Source organism: Biomphalaria glabrata, chromosome 1 (assembly GCF_947242115.1).
Source record: "Biomphalaria glabrata chromosome 1, xgBioGlab47.1, whole genome shotgun sequence".
NCBI classification, from domain to species: domain Eukaryota; kingdom Metazoa; phylum Mollusca; class Gastropoda; family Planorbidae; genus Biomphalaria; species Biomphalaria glabrata.
In genome coordinates this window covers 49,283,260-49,302,015 of record NC_074711.1, presented here as the reverse complement: position 1 = coordinate 49,302,015, position 18,756 = coordinate 49,283,260, and the positions used below count along the sequence as shown (strand labels likewise).

Genomic DNA, 18,756 nt, shown 5'->3' with positions numbered 1-18,756 from the left:
GCTATTTCGCTATTTTTTACGGCCTTTCGCTCATTATGACTCCCGCGAAAATTGTGTTAGCTGATTAGGTCCGACCCCTATCGCAAGTTGACTTAAATTATAAATTTAATAGCTGATATGGAAAAAAGAGTCAAATTTAGTTTTATCGCCCCATAGCTGAGGATTACGCAGATGTTTTCATTTTTTAAATAAGTTTAACTATTGCGGAGTTATAAATTCTAAACTAAAAACTTGCACAAAAGCGTTCGCCATTGGTCCTTTCCCGTATTACTAGTAGGAAGCTAGATTATTCATGTATTTTTTTTATCTCCCTTATCTATCTTAAACTTTCAATAACTTTTTTTAAAGAGATTTTTGTTCTTATGCTGTCAACTTATAAATTTTTAAGTGTATTTACTGAAATGAATGTCTAAAAAATGTTAATAATAAATTGATGAAGTTGTTTCTTTTTTTTTTTCAATAACATTTTTTAAAGAGAGTTTTTTGTTCTTATGCAATTATTTTAAATGAATTTTAATATTAGATCTAATAGATCTAGCTGCTAGAAAGAAAGACAAAACAGCAACAGAAAAAAGTTGGCAAGTAATTCAAGGGAGATAGTCTAGTATTAAGCTTTAAAACCAAAATGGCGTATTTCCAATGACAATATATATATATGGTAATAAGAAATAAAACTTTAAAATATATATTTTAAAAACTATTTATCTCCGAGCAAATCAAATTACATATTTGTAATCTGCATTTTTTCCTGCATATTCTTAAGATATAAGAGAAACCTGATTTAGCGTTTCTAGTCATGTAAACTTAAAACTAATACCTCTCTACTCTCTTGAATTGATTATCATTACTACTAGTAGTACTAGTACTACTACTAGTTGAGTTCTACATTACTCAACTGTCATTAGTGTCATTGATGATTAGTGACTAGTCTTAGTCTTGATCATCAATGATCATTGTCATCAAGAATTGATTAGTCTTGATGATTGATCAATTTGATGAGACCCTCTCTTGCCAGTCTTGGTCTTGGAGTTTTGGTTTGGGTATCAGTATCACTTATCAAGTTCAACTATCAGTATCACAGTAATCACTCTCTCAGTAGTATTACTATACAAGTTACTAGTATAAGTATCACTCAGTGGCAGCCTATCATAAAAAATCATTGTTTCATTCATTGTATTATAATTGTATCAATTTACAATTACAATATTTATATACAATAGTCATGATTCTTGACTCGTCTTGAGCCAAATCTTAATCTAGAAATATAGAATAAGATTAGCTGATTAGTTAGAGACTAGATATTATATTGTCAATATAGATATAGAATCTAGTGACATTTCTAAATAGATTAGATATCTAGAAACTTATTTATTATAATATTTATTTTATATTATATATTAATATATATATATATCTTTATCCAGAAATTGAAACTATATTTAATAATATTACTCATCAGTATCTGAGTATCCAGTATCTCACACTTGACTGTCATTTAATGATCTCTAGAATTTACTAGTAGATACTAGATTCTATTATATTATATATTATAAATATATTTAATATTACAATAATTACTAAATTACATCTCTATATATATTATATATAGACATTATAATCTAATAGATCAATCTAGATCTATATAGACTCTTATATAATATATTATATTATTTCTAGAATGTAGACTGAAGACTATCTAGTATATAATAATAATATAGTCTGCAGTATCTACACTAATCTACAGTCTACATTCTTGAATAGATCTAGTAATAATATATATATATATAGTAATATAGGGACTATTACTATAGACATTGACATAGTAAATTATTAGTATAGATATTTTTCTATTACACACACATATATATATATATATTGTAATAACTTAAGTGAGGCAACTCAACGAGGCACATATATATATATATATATATATATATATATGTTTATTTACACGACATCACAGGTACACAAACAACATCTATCTTAGGCACAGTCTTTTCACTTAGGCTCTCAACTTGGGCGGAAATCGTTCTCTCCTCTCTTCCTACTGTTGACATCCTTCTCAGTCTAGTTTATCACAGTGCGTACCTTCTAGCTTAGATGGCGGTGTGCATGGCAGAGTCATAACATTGCCCCCTTTTTAGAGCTTTTTGTCCCTAAAAGAAACAGTGCAGTGGAGGTTTGACAGTTCAGGTGGAGGTCGATCGGTGGGAACCACAGACGTTAGGATGCCTGTTGCCCACAAAGCCATCTGCACAGTTTTCCGCGGTCATCGCTTCCTCTTCTTCCAGTTGGCCAGTCTACGCTTGAGACGATATGGTGGTCGCTGCTTCGACCTCATGATGATAGTCGCTGATGCCAGCCAGCTGACACAGGGAGAGTTAGTGGAGGTCAGGGTTGTCAGCCACATAACAAAAGTGGAGGTAGTGGCGATCACTGTAGATTCCAGGGTTGTTGTTCTAAGATGCTGAGTCAGCTGACCTTTTCCATGGACATCTCGTGACACAGTTGTAGGCCCACTGGTAGCCATGGTTTCAAGCACATATTCTTTCTCAGCCTTATCTGTAAGGTATGCCCATGAAACATCCTTGTAATGTTCATCCACCACTACATCAGGTTTCGCTGGAATTAATTCACCACCATTCAAGTCACTCTCACTGAAGTGGGCAGAAGTACACATTTCTGTCAAGTTCAGATCTTGTAGCTGGTTTTCTTGGCATGGGCACTGTCCCCCCAGGACGCAGCATATACAGTTCATGTCAATCGCCTGGATGCAGTTGCCAAGCATCGAGTTCTCTCTTATGCCACTGCCAAAGTCAAATTTGTTGTTTCTGTCTCGGCCATTGTTGGGGCCCGTATTCGCAATTTCACTTGATGACATCCAAGGCAAGGAATCAGAAAAGGTCTTGAGGCTTTCATGGGTTCTCATCAAAGATACTGACAGATAAACAGAGGTCTTTAAGGTCCACAGCAGCCAGCTTGGACGCAGACCCAACGTTGTCTTGATCTGTCCGGCTTACTGAGGTACTTGTTTCAGGTACACCAGGAACAAAAACTTCAGGCACATAACAGGCTTCTCTTGTTTCTTCATTTGTCTCTTTCCTTTCTATTCGGCACATCCCGTTGAGATCGTCGCAGCAATCATTGTCACATTTCCTAGTTTTGAAAGTCATCCCCGCCAGACTTGCCCACAACACAGTCACAGACAGCGCTCCAATCCCCAGCGCCTCCATCACCACTGTTTGTGCAGCCACAGTCCTGACCAGGCAACTGCTCCTTCCCTAACGAGTTTATTCCTCCTTTTGCTTGCGACACAATTTTTTCCTGCTCATGTTTTCCATCATGTTCCCAATCATGTTCAGCTGTTCATCAAATGCATCCACATAGTCCTGGATCTTGCCAATGACCTCAACAATCCCAAGTTCAATTTCAAATTTGTAGGTCTCCGGATCTTCTTCTTTATTGATCAGGGCTTGCCGCAGAGGAGCCGTGAGCGTTCCCCTGCTACCGAGGGATTTTAAACCTTGGTCCCGAAGCTCTTGTCTTAGCTCTTTAATTGAGAGCTGATGTAATAGCTTCAAATATGTCATTGTAATCAAAGCCTACCTCCTCTCGTTGAGATGCCTATAATCCCACTTCTGCACCAATTGTAATAACTTAAGTGAGGCAACTCAACGAGGCACATATATGTTTATTTACACGACATCACAGGTACACAAACAACATCTATCTTAGGCACAGTCTTTTCAACTTGGGCGGAAATAGTTTTCTCGTCTCTTCCTACTGTTGACATCCTTCTCAGTCTAGTTTATCACAGTGCATACCTTCTAGCTTAGATGGTGGTGCGCATGGCAGAGTTATAACAATATATATATATATATATATATATATATATATATATATATATATATATATATATATATATATATATATATATTATATTTAGTATTAGCTAGATGACTAGATCTAGAAACTATAAATTATAATAGATAGAATCTAGATATAATCAATATGATATTGATTAGATAGATTCTAATTTCTATCTTCTACTCTTACTCTTATCAGTCATCTACTCTCTAGATCTAGACTCTAGTAATAAACATTTTCATTTAGTGAACATTTAGAATTTAGAAATAAATGAATATTAGTGAACACCCCTAATTAATAAAGGTTATGACATGTATGTCATGTATAGAGTAATATAGACTCTATTAGACTCTAGATATAGATCTTATGTAGACATAATTAGATTCTAGATCAGATAGATCTATAGTGACAGTCTATTGTCTATATGTAATGACTCCAGGACTATTAATATATTAATGTAATTATAGAGTAGTAGACTCACTAGTATTAGGCCTATACTATTTAGTAAAAATCTAGTTGTTAAATTTGTTTGTTTAATCCGAATCTATCTAGAGTCTAGTGTTACACTAACTCAATTAAATTTATGAATTATCAAGAATATACTAATAGTAATACTAATACTATTACTATGAGAGTCAGAGTAAGACCTAAGACTAGATTTACTAAATTGTAACAGAATCTAGCTAGATTTTAGATCTATAGTCATTTCCGTCTAATGAACACGTTAAGCTCTGCTGCTGCAATTTTTAGGTTTGAATTTTTATAGCTCTGTAAAGGTTAGTCCTAGGAAAAAAATGCAAATATCTATAAACTCTTCATCCATCTGTCTATGAAAAATAGATATATGTTGTTTTGTTATGCTACGCATAGTTACAATAAAATATGTCAAAGAGGGTCAGGTCAATTCGTCCTAAAGTTAACATTAATGAACCATTCCCCTCTTTGTAACTTAGTGAACTCTCAGTGGGCTAAAGAACACCTCATAGTTATAGTGTTTAAAAATTTTTATTATCTTTAATTTTCTTATTAAATTTTATATCAAATTTCTTTTTACATTAACTAAAAGCAGACAGGTCAGTGTTACTTTTTCCACTCTCAATCTCTTCCTTCTCTGTTTATAAGGGATGCCACAACAAGGCCATTAGACACAAGTTTTACCTATCCTGTGTACTGTAGCCTACTTAGGTCTAGTTGACCCAAATAAATTAAAAAAAACTGTGTGACCCCGCTTGTTCAGTGACTGTGACCTAATTTGGTATCTGATAGATCAATAATTGTCCCTCCCTCTATGTTTTTTTTTTTACATTTGTAGAGCATTAGTGATGTGTGGCAAAATAGTAATAAAATAGTGTAAAAAAAAATGTAGATCTAGCTCCGCCTCATAAGTCTATAGATAATAGCTCAATGTTCATTAAAATAGCGTTTGTTAATGTCATTGATAGAAATAAACGAATATTAGTGAACACCCACTATTTAAACAAAGGTTATGACATGTATGTGTTTAAGGGCCTATTTAGAAGAATTTTAGATAGGTCTTATTTAGATGGTACCTAAATGTTATAAATAAATCTCCTTCACCCCGGAGCTACCCTCCTTCTGTCCTAGAAGAAAAAAAATGGCATCGTCCTACGAGTGTTCTTTGAACCTGCGTAAAAACCTTGCTTTTCAGAGTAAACGAAACTAAATGTGTCTGAACTACAAAGAAATGGTATAAATAAAAACAATAGACTAGTTTCATCATAGCTAGCTATCAAAATAAAGGCTCATTTTAACAAAGATTGTGGGGTGTTCGCTAATATCAGAAAACATAGGGTGTTCGTTAGACAATAGATCTAAATAATATTAATACTATAACAGTATAACTATCTCTAGATCTAGAACTAACAACTGTATCTTAAAAAATACAGACACTAAAATTAAAGTATAGCTTTTATATAGCGCTACTTTGATGCTTATAGCATGCTCAGAGCGCTAGGGTCTGTCAATGTTAAATGTGTGTTGACGTAGTATTATAATATTATTACACATGAGACTGGTTACTATTAGTGTGTTGCGAATGTCGTAGAATGCTAGGTTCGTGCTTCCTGGAGTCACACTTGACACGTAACAAACATATATATTACTGATTGACTTAATGCCACTTTAGCAGATAAAATATAAAGTTTATTTAATGACAATAATAATACCGCACTTCTTGGAAGTTACATGATCCAATAAGAAACAAAGTCACATCCGCATAACAGCAGCATCAAATATATCCAACATGTCAAATTCTCCAAAATAGACTTCAATTAACGTCAGCATCACAGGGGTAACAAATACTTCAATAATAATAGTACAGAATAATAACCACTAGAAATACATGTCTCAAGTGACCACTGGCTTCGATTGCCCAAAATATACTTCTTAACTCAAAATTACTACTTGACTCTCTCACTACTGTCCGTGCTGGACCAAAAGATACTACTGACTGCCCTGGACCAAAGGATACTACTTGACTGACTAAAAGTCAATTTAGACATCCTTACTTCCTGTTTCTATATCAGGAGTTTCACATGTCTTTTCACCCTCTCATTTGTGGACCAGTAGGGGGGAGGGGGTATCTGGGATAAGGTTTTCCATGCTGCCTTTAGGTGCTCAGTAAACTCAACTCTGCTCAGGTCGGATGTTGAACCTCAAGCCCCCTTCTTCATAGGTAGCCAAGTTCATGCGTACTTAGCGTCTTGACCACGCTTCTTTATTACTTAAAATTACTTTTAAAAAGAAGATGATTACATTCCACCCGAGTCTCCAAGACGACTATAGACTATAACTACTATAAGACTAGAATACATAGATATCTATAATCTATTCTATCTTTATGTATAATAGAATTAGATCTATGTTATATTAACAATTAAATCTAGTCAAATTTAGTGACTTGACACTTGTAGTATTATAGAAAAGTAGACCTATTATTAGAATCTAGGTCTGTAGTTAGTATTATAATATCTCAGTAATCTATAATATTAAATATAGATCCAGATCTCAGGTGTACCTCAAGGAGCAGTCTTAAATACAAGTCAAGATAACTTAAATTTTATAAAAAGAATTAGAATAATTACAGAAATGGGAATCAAATTGGAGCACGTCTTTCCACCCAGGAAAATACCAGTTATTAAGAGTAACAAAAAAGACTAAAACAAAAACTACTTATCTTGTTTATGGCAAATCAGTCACACAAACTCCAAATATCTAGGTGTAATAATAACTGAAAAGTTATCATGAAATCCCCATATTGATGAAATTCATTGAAATTATTAAAAATTAAACAAAACATTAGGGTAATTAAAAGAAATGTTTACAAATCAAACAAGAACATAAAACTAAAGGCTATTTAACTCAAGTTAGGCCAATATTAGAATAGGCATCCTCTGTTTGGGATCCGTCAACTCAAGAAAACATAAAGAAACTAGAACAAATACAAAATAAAGCAGTGAGATTTCTAACAAACAAATATTCAAATTTGATTAGATTAACACCATTAGTTAAATCACTAAACTTAAGAGATACTTCAGGTTAGAAGAATAAAAAGTAAAGTGTTGGTCTTTTTGGACTGTGGTGATAGTAGTGTCTCCCTAGGGTGGATTAGGAAGGGGCATTCAGAGAGGATATTGTTTACGGTTTCATAAAGGTGGGTGTTGTGTGCGATTTATTTTGTTAAGATGGTAATTTAACAGAGGTGTGTGTCCTGTTCTTAGTTGGAAGATTGTAGATTGCTCTTTGCGTGGGAGGAAGTTAAAACTGTCAAGTTTGTTTGGCATAGTCATTTCTTTGTACATAGCTCTGCCTGTATTTCCTGCCTGCCTGGTTGAGCCACTCCTCTTTGTGGTTGTTGACTAACATTGACCTTAGGGTGAGGTAGTTAACAGGTCTATCTGGTTGTTCCACAGATGATCCTGCCTTTGATAGTTTATCTGCTTTTTCCTTTCCCATGATGCCAATGTGTGCAGGGATCCACTGTAATGTGATTGTGATATTTAATTTTGACATCATCTGATAGAGTGTTGTCAACTCTCTTGGGCTGTTTGAGGTTCTGCTGTTAAGTGCTTGCAGAGTGGATTGGGAGTCTGTAAAGACAACATCTGATGGTGATTGTACTCCTTCATGTGGTGGGGCTGACACAGAACTATAACAACCAAAATGACGAGGCAAGTCAGGAGGCTTGTTTCAAGTTTAATGTACACAAAAAACTTGCCAAAGGCAAACATACAACATAAATACTAATGAGCATAAAATAAACATAATTATATGGCCTAAATGAACAGACCAATTAGTAAACACAACATCAGGTATAAATACTGGATCTAGCAAAAACAAAAAGAAGAAAATCTTATAGTGTGAACCAATCATCTCTTTTATAAACACAAGAGAGATATAGAACACCAACAAACATTATACAAATAAATGACAAAGTAATTAATAAAAAATAAATCAACTAGTTCTATATAAAACTAACACACATTGAAGAGCTTCGCTCTTTCTTTTCCTACAAAACTATGACAATTAAATAGAACAAATCTATACACGGTTTCTTAACAGCCAGTATCTACAACTGGTTATAGGAATATATTTACAAGAGGGACAATTAATATGGTGAGCTTGACTCACAAACAAAAGATACAATGGGCTTGGCTCCTAAGATATGAGCTCGACTGACAAGAAAAACAAAATAGGAACTGAGGTCCCCACATTATATACAGAGTGGGCCTTCCTTCCAAAGGCATCTCAAAACTACAAAACAAAGGTAGTCCGAGAATGAGGACAAAACCTGGGTAGCAATATGCTATATAAAAATAAACAAGAACATATGATATACAAGAAACAGTAAAAATGTGTTTACCTGCAGCCTTGGTCAAAACAATGAACTTAGGACAAACACAGCAGGATCAGACAAGGTGGTATTGGAGTAGGTGTGTGGCAGCAAGTTTCAATGGAGGATGCCAGCAGGAAAAGGAATTCAAATCTCAGCTACCGGGGCAGAGGTCAACTTGACCCTGTGCTGACCGGTGCTTGGTCAAGTTCAGCCGACCCGTATATCCTCCCCACTACATTCATATAATTTGTTTTCGACTGTCTGCAATGCTATGGTAATTGCCTCAATTTTGGCCTGGAAGTTTGAGCAGTAATCGTCACAGGGTGCACTTATTTCAAAAAGTAGCTATATAATACATAAAACATCGAACCATAATTTACAAATATAGAAAAATAAAACCTAATGAAATATTTAGAAAGACACTAAGAAATAGGCACATTTCTTATTCCTTACACTAGAACAAATTCTTACAAAGTGCTCCTTTTTCCCTAGTGCCATTAGATAATGGAATGGGTTGCCTGAATCAGCCAGGAAAACCTTCCACTTAGCAGAGTTAAAGTCATGGATTAACATGCATGACTAGATTGATACATGAAATGCAAAGGATGTAATTATCTTCTTTTTTTAAAGTAATGTCTTTGATATATTAGATAAGAAGATCTATCATGTATTCTATATTAATTTAGATATATATATATATATATATCTGATTTATAGACTCTAGATCTAGTATTACCACTCAGTCTCATTGTCAGTGTCAGTGACTGAGTGAGTGAGCATCATTAATCAATGATATTAATAGTAAAGAAATAGATCTAGAATCTAAATCTAACTCATTGGGTCCAGACCCTGTCAGACTAACTATACTCTTAGGCGTCTTAGCTCTACTAGTAGATCTGGATCTTGTTAGTCTATATCTCTGAAACTGACATGCTAGTCTTTAGCTAAGCAACTTTGCTTCTATCTTTTTTTATTTTGTTGATTTAAATAACGTGGGGGCATGGTGTAGGAGAGGTAAAATACTTAGCAACCAAACCCAGGTTTTTGTGTTGAATTCCCTAGATGATATTTTTAGAATCTTTGTTAGTCCAACCAACTCCACTGATAGTTAAGTACAGTTTTCCCTCACTACTTTGTGGTCCATTTGTCATGGACTAGCTGTTTTACAGGTTTTCAAAAACTAATACAAAATATGTATCACAGTATTATTGCTGTTTTATGTCAGGAATGCCCCATAACTTTGTTCATAATTCACATGAAGTGATCTGCTCTATCTGGCCTACTCTCTAAGCAGGAGTAATAATAGTTTGTTGATGAAGACACTGTACCTGCTGATTATGTGGTGTCTTTAGACAAACATTAGTGTCCTTCTTGGTATTCATCTCATGCTAAGTCATCATCGTTTTAGCTGTTGGACATATCTTCAATAGTGAGTATCCAATTATGTATCTAGGTTTAAGAGTTTTATGAACAAAGTACTCTACAAGCAAGTTATTGAGAGAATGTGAATGGGGAGGGTTAATAAAGACTTAAAATTTAAATATTTAATGTTTAATTCCCCACTTAGCATGCATGGGCCTGGAATGGAACACTTGTAATAAGTGAGTGAACAGTTGTTTATTTTGATGGTCACAACACACTGCTAATCTATTACTAAAAATACTAAAAGCAAAGTTCCCCTTTCAGGCCTTGCCAGCTATGGGGTAGATGTTGTAAAGGTCATCTGTTTCTGTGGGCCCATGGTTAACAATGGTGCCATGTGGCCAGCACATTGATCAACCACCTTTACTTTTCCCCAACTAATGCCAAAACCCATTAGAGTTATCTTCAAGATCCCAAAATTAAAAATCCCAGTCATCACCAGGCTTTGAACCCATGACCTCTAGTCATTGCTTTACCACTTAGCCACAAATACTTTAGGTGATATTTTATTTTCCCAATTAACTGCTAAATCTTGAACGAAACTTCATTAGGAATCATATAAACCAGTTTAATGATAAACTAAGATTAGATGGATTCATTTTTTATCATACTTTTCTTTTATACTTTAGGATTTTTAAAGATGGTACTTTCAAAAAACAATATTTAATTGAGCTGATGATGTCAAAAAGTGGAAGATTGTCTCGTTTGTTTCCAAGGTTATTTCGTGGTGAAGCTAAAGATAAAGTTGAAAATAGCACAAATAAAGTCAAAGGGCCCTTTTGTTTAATTGTGTTTTTAGATGATGCAGAAAAAAATATTGCTTATAAGGTAATTCTATTATATTGTACTAACAAAGATTATGGTTTTTATATATACATATATTATAGTCTCTATTTTTCTGTCTTTCTCTTTTTAAAAACATTTTTCTAAAACAGATTATTTTGGAGGAATGTATGTTTCAGGGAAACTGGAAGGGTCAGACAATATTTGACAATGTCTGTACCATGATCAATCTGTTAGAAAAAGATTATTTTGGACTTCGACTAATTGATTATTCAGGACAAACGGTAAGTATCTTTACTCTGTGTTACATTATTTGAATACTTATTTCTCTCATAGCTAGGCTCTTGGGACACAAGTGATCTGCAAACAAGTTTCCTCCATTATTTTCTGTTTCTGGTCTTAAACATTTTCTCATACCCTGAAACGCAGTCATTCTTTAATGTTTTTTTTTCTGTCGTTTCTTTTGCTTGACTCATTTCTTTTATCACAACTCTTCTTGTTATTTTTCTGATTCTGTAACTTGCAGTAAAGTCGTAGGAAATACACAGTATCTTTTTGACCTTTTTACAGAGTTTACACTTTTTTTTTTTTTTAGGAAGTCCAATTAACAATACAGCTTTGTCACACCACTGGTGGATCCAGGGTGGAACCTAAGTGTTATAATAAATGAAAAATTATAACTGAATTCCCATATTGACTAAATTCTTTAAAAAATCAAATGGAACATTAAGGTTTATAAAAAGAAATTTTACAAATCAAACAAGAATATAGATCTAAAACTAAAATGTTCTTTAACCTTGTTCAGGCCAATATTAGAATATGTATCCTCTGTTTGGGACCCTCAAACAAACTAGAACAGATGCAAAACAGAGCTGTAGAACAGATGCAAAACAGAGCTGTGAGATTTATGACAAATGAATATTCACATTTGATTATAGTAACACCATTATTAAAATCCCTGGATTTAGAGGCCCTTCAGGACAGAAGACCAAAGAGTAAAGCACTGATAATAAAACACTCAACCATAATTTACAAATACATAAACAGAACTTAAAATAAAACACTCAGAAAGACACAAAGATAAAGGCACATTTCTTATTCTATATGCTAGGTCAAATTTGTATTAGTGCTCCTTCTTCCCTAGTGCTGTTAGAGCATGGAATGGGTTGTCTGAATCAGCCAGAAAACCCAACGACTTGGCAGATTTTAAGTCACTAATGCATGACTAGATTGACACATGGATACATGTAGGACATATTATCTTTTCTTTTGAAGTAACCTGTGTTATGTATTTGAACAACCCAAACTCCGAGTCCATCAAAGATGCATTTATCAACAGTGTGCAGACAAACATTCTGGGTTCACATAGTTCTTACTAGCCACATAAAGAGGCACAAAATCCCAGTGCAAAGCCCTCAGCTCGCTTGGATGACAAAAGTGGTCATCATCAAACCATGATGTATTAACTATATATAACGTCTGTAATTGATTACATAAAAATATAGTTTATTTGAGAAACATTAAGAGCTAGGCAAAGAAAATATATGGTTTACTTGAGAATATTTAGAGCTTCATTTTTTTCACCACCATCACTTTTTGAAAAAATATTGTGATTCTCCAGCTAAGTATTTGAAACCACATTAAAGATAAAAATATTTTTTGCTTTTTTAATTTTTCATGCAATGATTTTTCTCTTGAAATTTTCAAACCTATGATTTTTCTGAATTTTTTTTTTTAACTAGCATTGGCTTAATTTATCTAAAGGTCTTTCTTCACAATTAAAAGGTAAGATTAGTGTGTAACATATTCTAGAAGCTGTATGTTAAGAGCATTATTTTAGATGATGTATTTGAAGTAATAGCAATATTTAAGATGGTGTATATGAAGAACAATACATCAAAAAATCTAAAATACGCTTAAAATGTTGAATATAAATGACAATTTATGATACTTCATTGACTCTCATTATTCAGGCTCTCTTGAAACTGCACCACATGACATTACCAACTCAAAGAACTTGACAACTCAGGTCTCCAAAATAACATAAAACTTATATGTCCAATAAATCACAGCCAATACTGTACAATTGACAACACATAACACTGACTGTACAAATATTCTGCTGTGGATATCTGAACTGCCATACTCTGTACTGTTGTAGCAAGAACTCTACTAGCTTCTCTGTACCTTGTTGAACTCTGTCATTCCGTACTGAATCGTAGATCAGGAAGTTGTGACTGGCTCGACTCTGATACCATCACTCTTTAAATAGGGTCCCTAATACCCTTCTAGAACTGGGTGGTCACCTGACTATATCTGACATAACTGGCCTGAGTACTTTTGACAATACAGATCCTTCCTGAACTGTCGTGTTGACACTCATTGGGAGCTGACCATCCCCATTGATCCACTCATCTAGCGCTAGTTTTTTTCACTATCTATATAAAAGTCTGTAGTGAAAATATGTTGCAAGCAAGCAATTCTTTGGTTTATAATTTTTCATTCTTTCTAACTATTAGTCAATTCTTAGTTGTGTCACCTACTGACATTTATTTTAACAACACAATATTAAGTTACATTTTCATTGAATTTGAAGTAGAAAAGAATTAACAATAGAACAAGAAGTAATATTTATATGCACTTTTATTGAGTGACCTTCTGTATAGTCTAGAATTTACTTAACCCTAAAACTGCCTAACACTAACATTGGCCTATTATAGTACAGGAGTTCCCTCTGACTTAAAACTTGTATGATATTTATGATTTCTCACTCCCTCCCCTTATTTTGTTTATTATGCAGAGAACTTGAAATACCAAGGGGGTATTTTGTTTTTATTCCTTAGTTTGTTCAGAGCCTCATAAACTTTACTTCTGTGTTAAATTCTATGCTGCTGATCCTTGCAAACTGCGTGATGAAATAACCAGGTAAGTTTTTGGTCTTGATTTTATTCTCTGAATTAAATGACTGATTAATGTATGTCTAATTGAAATTGTTTCTTATAAAGAGCAAACTATAATCTTCTAGCTTAGAACAGGACACACCATTTTAAATTATCACCCAAATTAGAGGTTGGCAATATGCAGAATATGGGCCATGTGGCCTGCTGAGCTGCCAAAAACTCGACATAAGCATAATATTAATACACATTGCTGATTAAAAGCTACATGGCCATTAGCCTTATTTTTATAATTATAAAACAAAACACAGTGACTGTCTCTCCGTGTTGCTTGTTGCTGTGAAAATACCTTTACTGAAGACAAGTCTAATAGCACAAAAGAGTTATTTAGAAACTAATGTATTAGAGCTGATTCCAGTGTTTGCAGAATTAATTGATAAACATTTATAACTTAGAAGCAAGTACAAATGAAACATTACAAGAGACCTATACTTTTATCTGGCTCTGTAACTTAAGTACTAAAATTTTTATTACTGCATAGCTACATTTACACCTCCCTTCTAGTGGCCTACTAGTGCAGTGTACTTCAACAACAACATTGGGAACTGGTTTAAAGCACGCAGTGAGATAACTAGGCTTCCTACTTTCACCAACTCTTTTGAATGTTTTCCTTGAAAGGATAATGGAAGATGTGCTTGTTGGCTTACAGATGTAAGCATTGAAGGAAGAAGAATTACTAACTTGCACTTTGCAGGCGACATAGATGGTCTGGCAGGGACAGAAGAAGAGCTAGCTGACTTAGAGATGCACATAGACAAGACTTCTGCAGTATAAGCAAATCAGTTGCAGAAAAAAACACAAATTATAACCAATAGCCTACAGGCTTAAAAACGACATCAGTATTGGAGTTGAAAAGCTGACAACTGTCAGCAGTTTCAAATACCTCAGAGCTATCGTCTCAGATGAAGGAAACAACAGACCTGCAAACTGTTACATAAAATCTCTAAAAAATGACCACCAGTACGCAAATACAAATTTAGCCCGTAGCATTACGCATTTCACATCCTTTTCTTTTCCTCTTTAAACTAGCTTTCGAGTGGTCACGGGGTCACGCTAAGTCAACCTATTGGGAAAAAAATAATTAGTAAAGGTGGGGTGAAGACACTAGATCTATTTTGCGAAGAGAGCGAACTACGCTGTGTGTGATGTTTTGGTACCATAGATCAACTATTGATTGGTTTCTTGATAGCTTACTAGTGGCCTTGGAGGTCACTCTAAGCCGTCCTATTTGGGGAAAAAAAAGAAGGGGTGAAGACACCACCTGGTGAAGAAAGTGCACTGCGCTGTGTGTGATGTTTTGGTACAAGAGGTCAACTAATGTTTGGTTCTTGATAGCCTATTCAAACAATTAAAAGTCGATAAAGACAATAATAGCCTTCAATTGTTTTTCCTTAGAAAATTCATTTGAATCGATAATGTCTAAGCGCGCAGCTTTTGAAACTATTGCTCCTTTTAATACAAAAACATGTTCAAATTTTCAGAAAGGAATATATTGTTGTTTCCTTTTGTTAAAGCGGGACAAACATGTGAGTCAAATGCTTATTGTGAAATATGTAATTGTGAGTTTTCCATAAAGCATAGTGGGAAATTCGACATAAATAGACACATTGCTTGCCAAAAACATCTCTTAACATATCAATTTGTCAAAAGTTATCAAACCTGAATAACTGGCCACAGAATTTTACAGTCCACAGCAGCACTTGCAAAACTCAAAACAATCTGGAAAGACAAAGGCATAGCCATCAACACTAAAATCAGACAGATGTGCTCCCTGGTCATGCTTATAAATCTTGGACACTGACTGCAGAACTAGAGAAAAGAATCCTAGCAATGGAATTGAGATGCTATCACATACAAAGACAGAATCACAAATGATTAGAGACAGGATTAGCACGGCGATTGAACCCCACAATGACCACCAATTGAATTTGACTTGTGTATTGCCAAGGCCAGTGCATTCTGGTAGACTGTCTGAAAATGTTTGGAATAGACAATGTATTACCACAAGTATGAAACTAGGGGTTTATCTAGCTGTCATCTTCCCCACAGAAATGTGGACAGTATATAGAAGACATGACAAAAACCCACTTTCTCATGATCAGTCTCAGAAAAATACTGAATGTTAAATGACAAGTAAAAATACCTGATACTGAAGTCCTTTGAAGTCAGGCCTGCAAAGCATCTATACAATCTTGATGCAGTCTTAGCTGCGATGATGTGAACTTGTACTAGGATATGGTCATAAGACCATTGACCTCTGTACTGGCAAGTTAGTCCAGTGGTACTTAGTGTTCCCAAATTATATTACCTAGGCTATTAATTATAGCCTTTCTATATATATTTTACTGAGACATACAAATAATGGACTTCACATAATTGCAGTTAAACAAATTATATAGGAGTTTTTTACAAACAAACAAAAATTGAAGATCATAAATAAATGGAAATAAAGACCAAATGCTCATAGGCCATCAAAATAAAATATAATAATGAAATTCCAAAATAGTAGGATAAGTACAGGGAATAAAAATCAAATGACTGTCACCACTGAGACATGCTATTGTCGCATCTCAATAACAAAACTTTCAATCTCAAAATAACATTCAAACCTAATCTGGTCATCAGAGTATGATTAGAGTATATATATAAAAAAAAACTGTTTAACTCATACAGGTGAGGTTATCTACTCTTGAGTAACACATAACAATGTCAGAGCACAACACAAAAAGTTCAAAGTGATGGACACTAGTCATCTCAAAGAGTCAAGTGAAAGTGGTAATTGAAAACATGAAACAGAGACTTAAAATAACTCTCAAAAGGGAGCTAATTCACAATATGTTAATACAATTATTACACTGGACAGGCGAAAACAGAATGGCAGACATCCCTAAATGATACCTTTATAGTCAATTAAAGAAAGGAAAGCGATCACAATGTTAACAAAAAAACAACAGGGGCACACTCAAAGCATCTCTGAAAGCCTTCAACATTGACCCTACCACCTGGGAGATGGAAGCACATGACAGAGCATCAAGGCATCATGCTGTAAAAATGGCCCACAAATTACAGAGGACGAGAGAACAGCGCTGGCAGAAGAAAAATGTCAGAGAAAAAAAGCAAGGCCAGTGACACTAGCCACAGTGTGCAGCCGAGCATTCTTGGCCCACTTAGGTCTAATCAGCCACATGAGGGGCACAAGATCCCAGTGCAAAGCCCTCAGCCCCCTGGATGACAAAGTAGGTCATCATTGAACCATGATGATGAACTATAGATTTGTATTTTTTACTTTCTAATAGAGCTTTTTACTTTGCACAGGTACTTATTTTTCTTGCAAATCAAAAGAGACATTCTACAAGGTCGTCTTCCAGTTGCCTATGATGAAGTTGCAGAACTTTGTGGTTATGCCCTTCAGTGTAAGGCATCAGATTGTGTTTCATTTCTTTTTTATTATGTTTATTTAAACATATTAACCCATTCACTCCTATTTCCACCTTGAGCAACTAATCATAGGAATATAATTCTTAAGTAAATTTTTTTTACAATTTTCCTACCAAAAAATGTAAACAATAGAACAATAAATCTATAATTTTTAAAAATTTATACTTACAATAATTTTAGAATTGAATAAAATCTCATAAACACTTAATTATTATGCTTGTCATTTTTTTGTGAAAAAAGTATATAAACAAAATGAAAAAATCTATTAACATCTATTTTGACTTTAAAAAAAATTGCGAAGTCTATCTTCTCCTTTTCATAAAATAGGAAGAGCTCTTTTTCAATAAAAAGTAAAAAAAAAAAATTGCTTGTACAGTGTTTTCGCGCATAACCCCTCATACCTGTACTGTATACCCCGCACAATTAGAAATATAATTAAAAACAAAATAAACTACTGGTACATGAAAGTTGCTGCTTATCAGACATCTGTCCCTTCCGACAAGCGATACAGAGTGCAACATATGCACGAAATATAAGCCTACACTTCGACACTACTGGTAACGGCAAATTAGATTAATTGCTTGCTTACTTGTCACAATTGATTACTGTTTATATTTAAGATTCTCTGCCGCATTAGTACTGGGGACACGACAATTCGTTCACTGACATTTCGTTCACCGACAAATCGTTCACGACTTTTCGTTCACACGACTATTCGTTCACCAGACATTTCGTTCACCAGACATTTCGTTCACGCGACTATTCGCTCACAGACAACTTGTTCACCGACAACTTGTTCACCGACAGTTGGTTCACGACAAATCGTTCACGCGACAAATCGTTCACTATCAATTCGTTCACAGACAAATTGTTCACAGACAAATCGTTCACTGGATATTTCCAAAAACAAAAAATTGCTAGAGATCGTTTGTTTGTTGTTAATAATTTGTTAACGAGGACAGTATGTGATAAAAAATTATACTGAAAAGAAAAAAGAGATCTTACAAGCAAGCTGAAACATTTAAATGGGTCCTCACTTTACTCTAGGTAACATTTTTACTTTCAACTTGTAGGCCTTCTTTGACACTCATGTCCATCATGTAGTCTTGTTCGACCTACCCATATTTGCTTATCTTCTTAATAGCGGTCCAGATGTTTAATTAACATACCCATTTTATTGATATCTTTATAACAAAAACAAATCTTATCTTATATAATACAGACGTTTCTTCAAAAAGAAGATGATTACGTCCTACGCGTCATGCATTCTGCCAAGTCGCTGGTTTTCCTGACTAGCTCAGAGAGATAATTTAGCTTTTTAACAATGGTACTAGATTTGGTACAATATATGGTTTCACTGTTCAACTCTGAACGTCACGTACTAGATACAGATCTAAGGTTAATACTTATCAATTAAGACATCTCAGAAAAAAA

At 34.3% G+C, this 18,756-nt stretch overlaps 1 protein-coding gene across 6 annotated transcripts in view; it reads left to right on the top strand.

Moving 5' to 3' along the window:
- Positions 1 to 598: 598 nt before the first annotated feature.
- The window catches only part of LOC106052684 (band 4.1-like protein 4), a 61,057-nt gene continuing 42,899 nt past the window's right edge, over positions 599 to 18,756 (top strand). The window contains exons 1-7 of one of the 6 annotated variants that reach the window (XM_056041001.1): positions 599 to 658; positions 10,017 to 10,151; positions 10,774 to 10,972; positions 11,107 to 11,211; positions 12,670 to 12,712; positions 13,771 to 13,852; positions 17,200 to 17,297. In XM_056041001.1, the coding sequence (XP_055896976.1) occupies positions 10,820 to 10,972; positions 11,107 to 11,211; positions 12,670 to 12,712; positions 13,771 to 13,852; positions 17,200 to 17,297 (481 nt within the window). In that variant the 5' untranslated portion in view covers positions 599 to 658; positions 10,017 to 10,151; positions 10,774 to 10,819. Of the gene's footprint in view, positions 659 to 9,500; positions 10,152 to 10,773; positions 10,973 to 11,106; positions 11,212 to 12,669; positions 12,713 to 13,770; positions 13,853 to 17,199; positions 17,298 to 18,756 lie in introns of those variants that run through there. The other 5 variants (XM_056041011.1, XM_056041020.1, XM_056041037.1 and 2 more) reach the window with 5 other exon arrangements.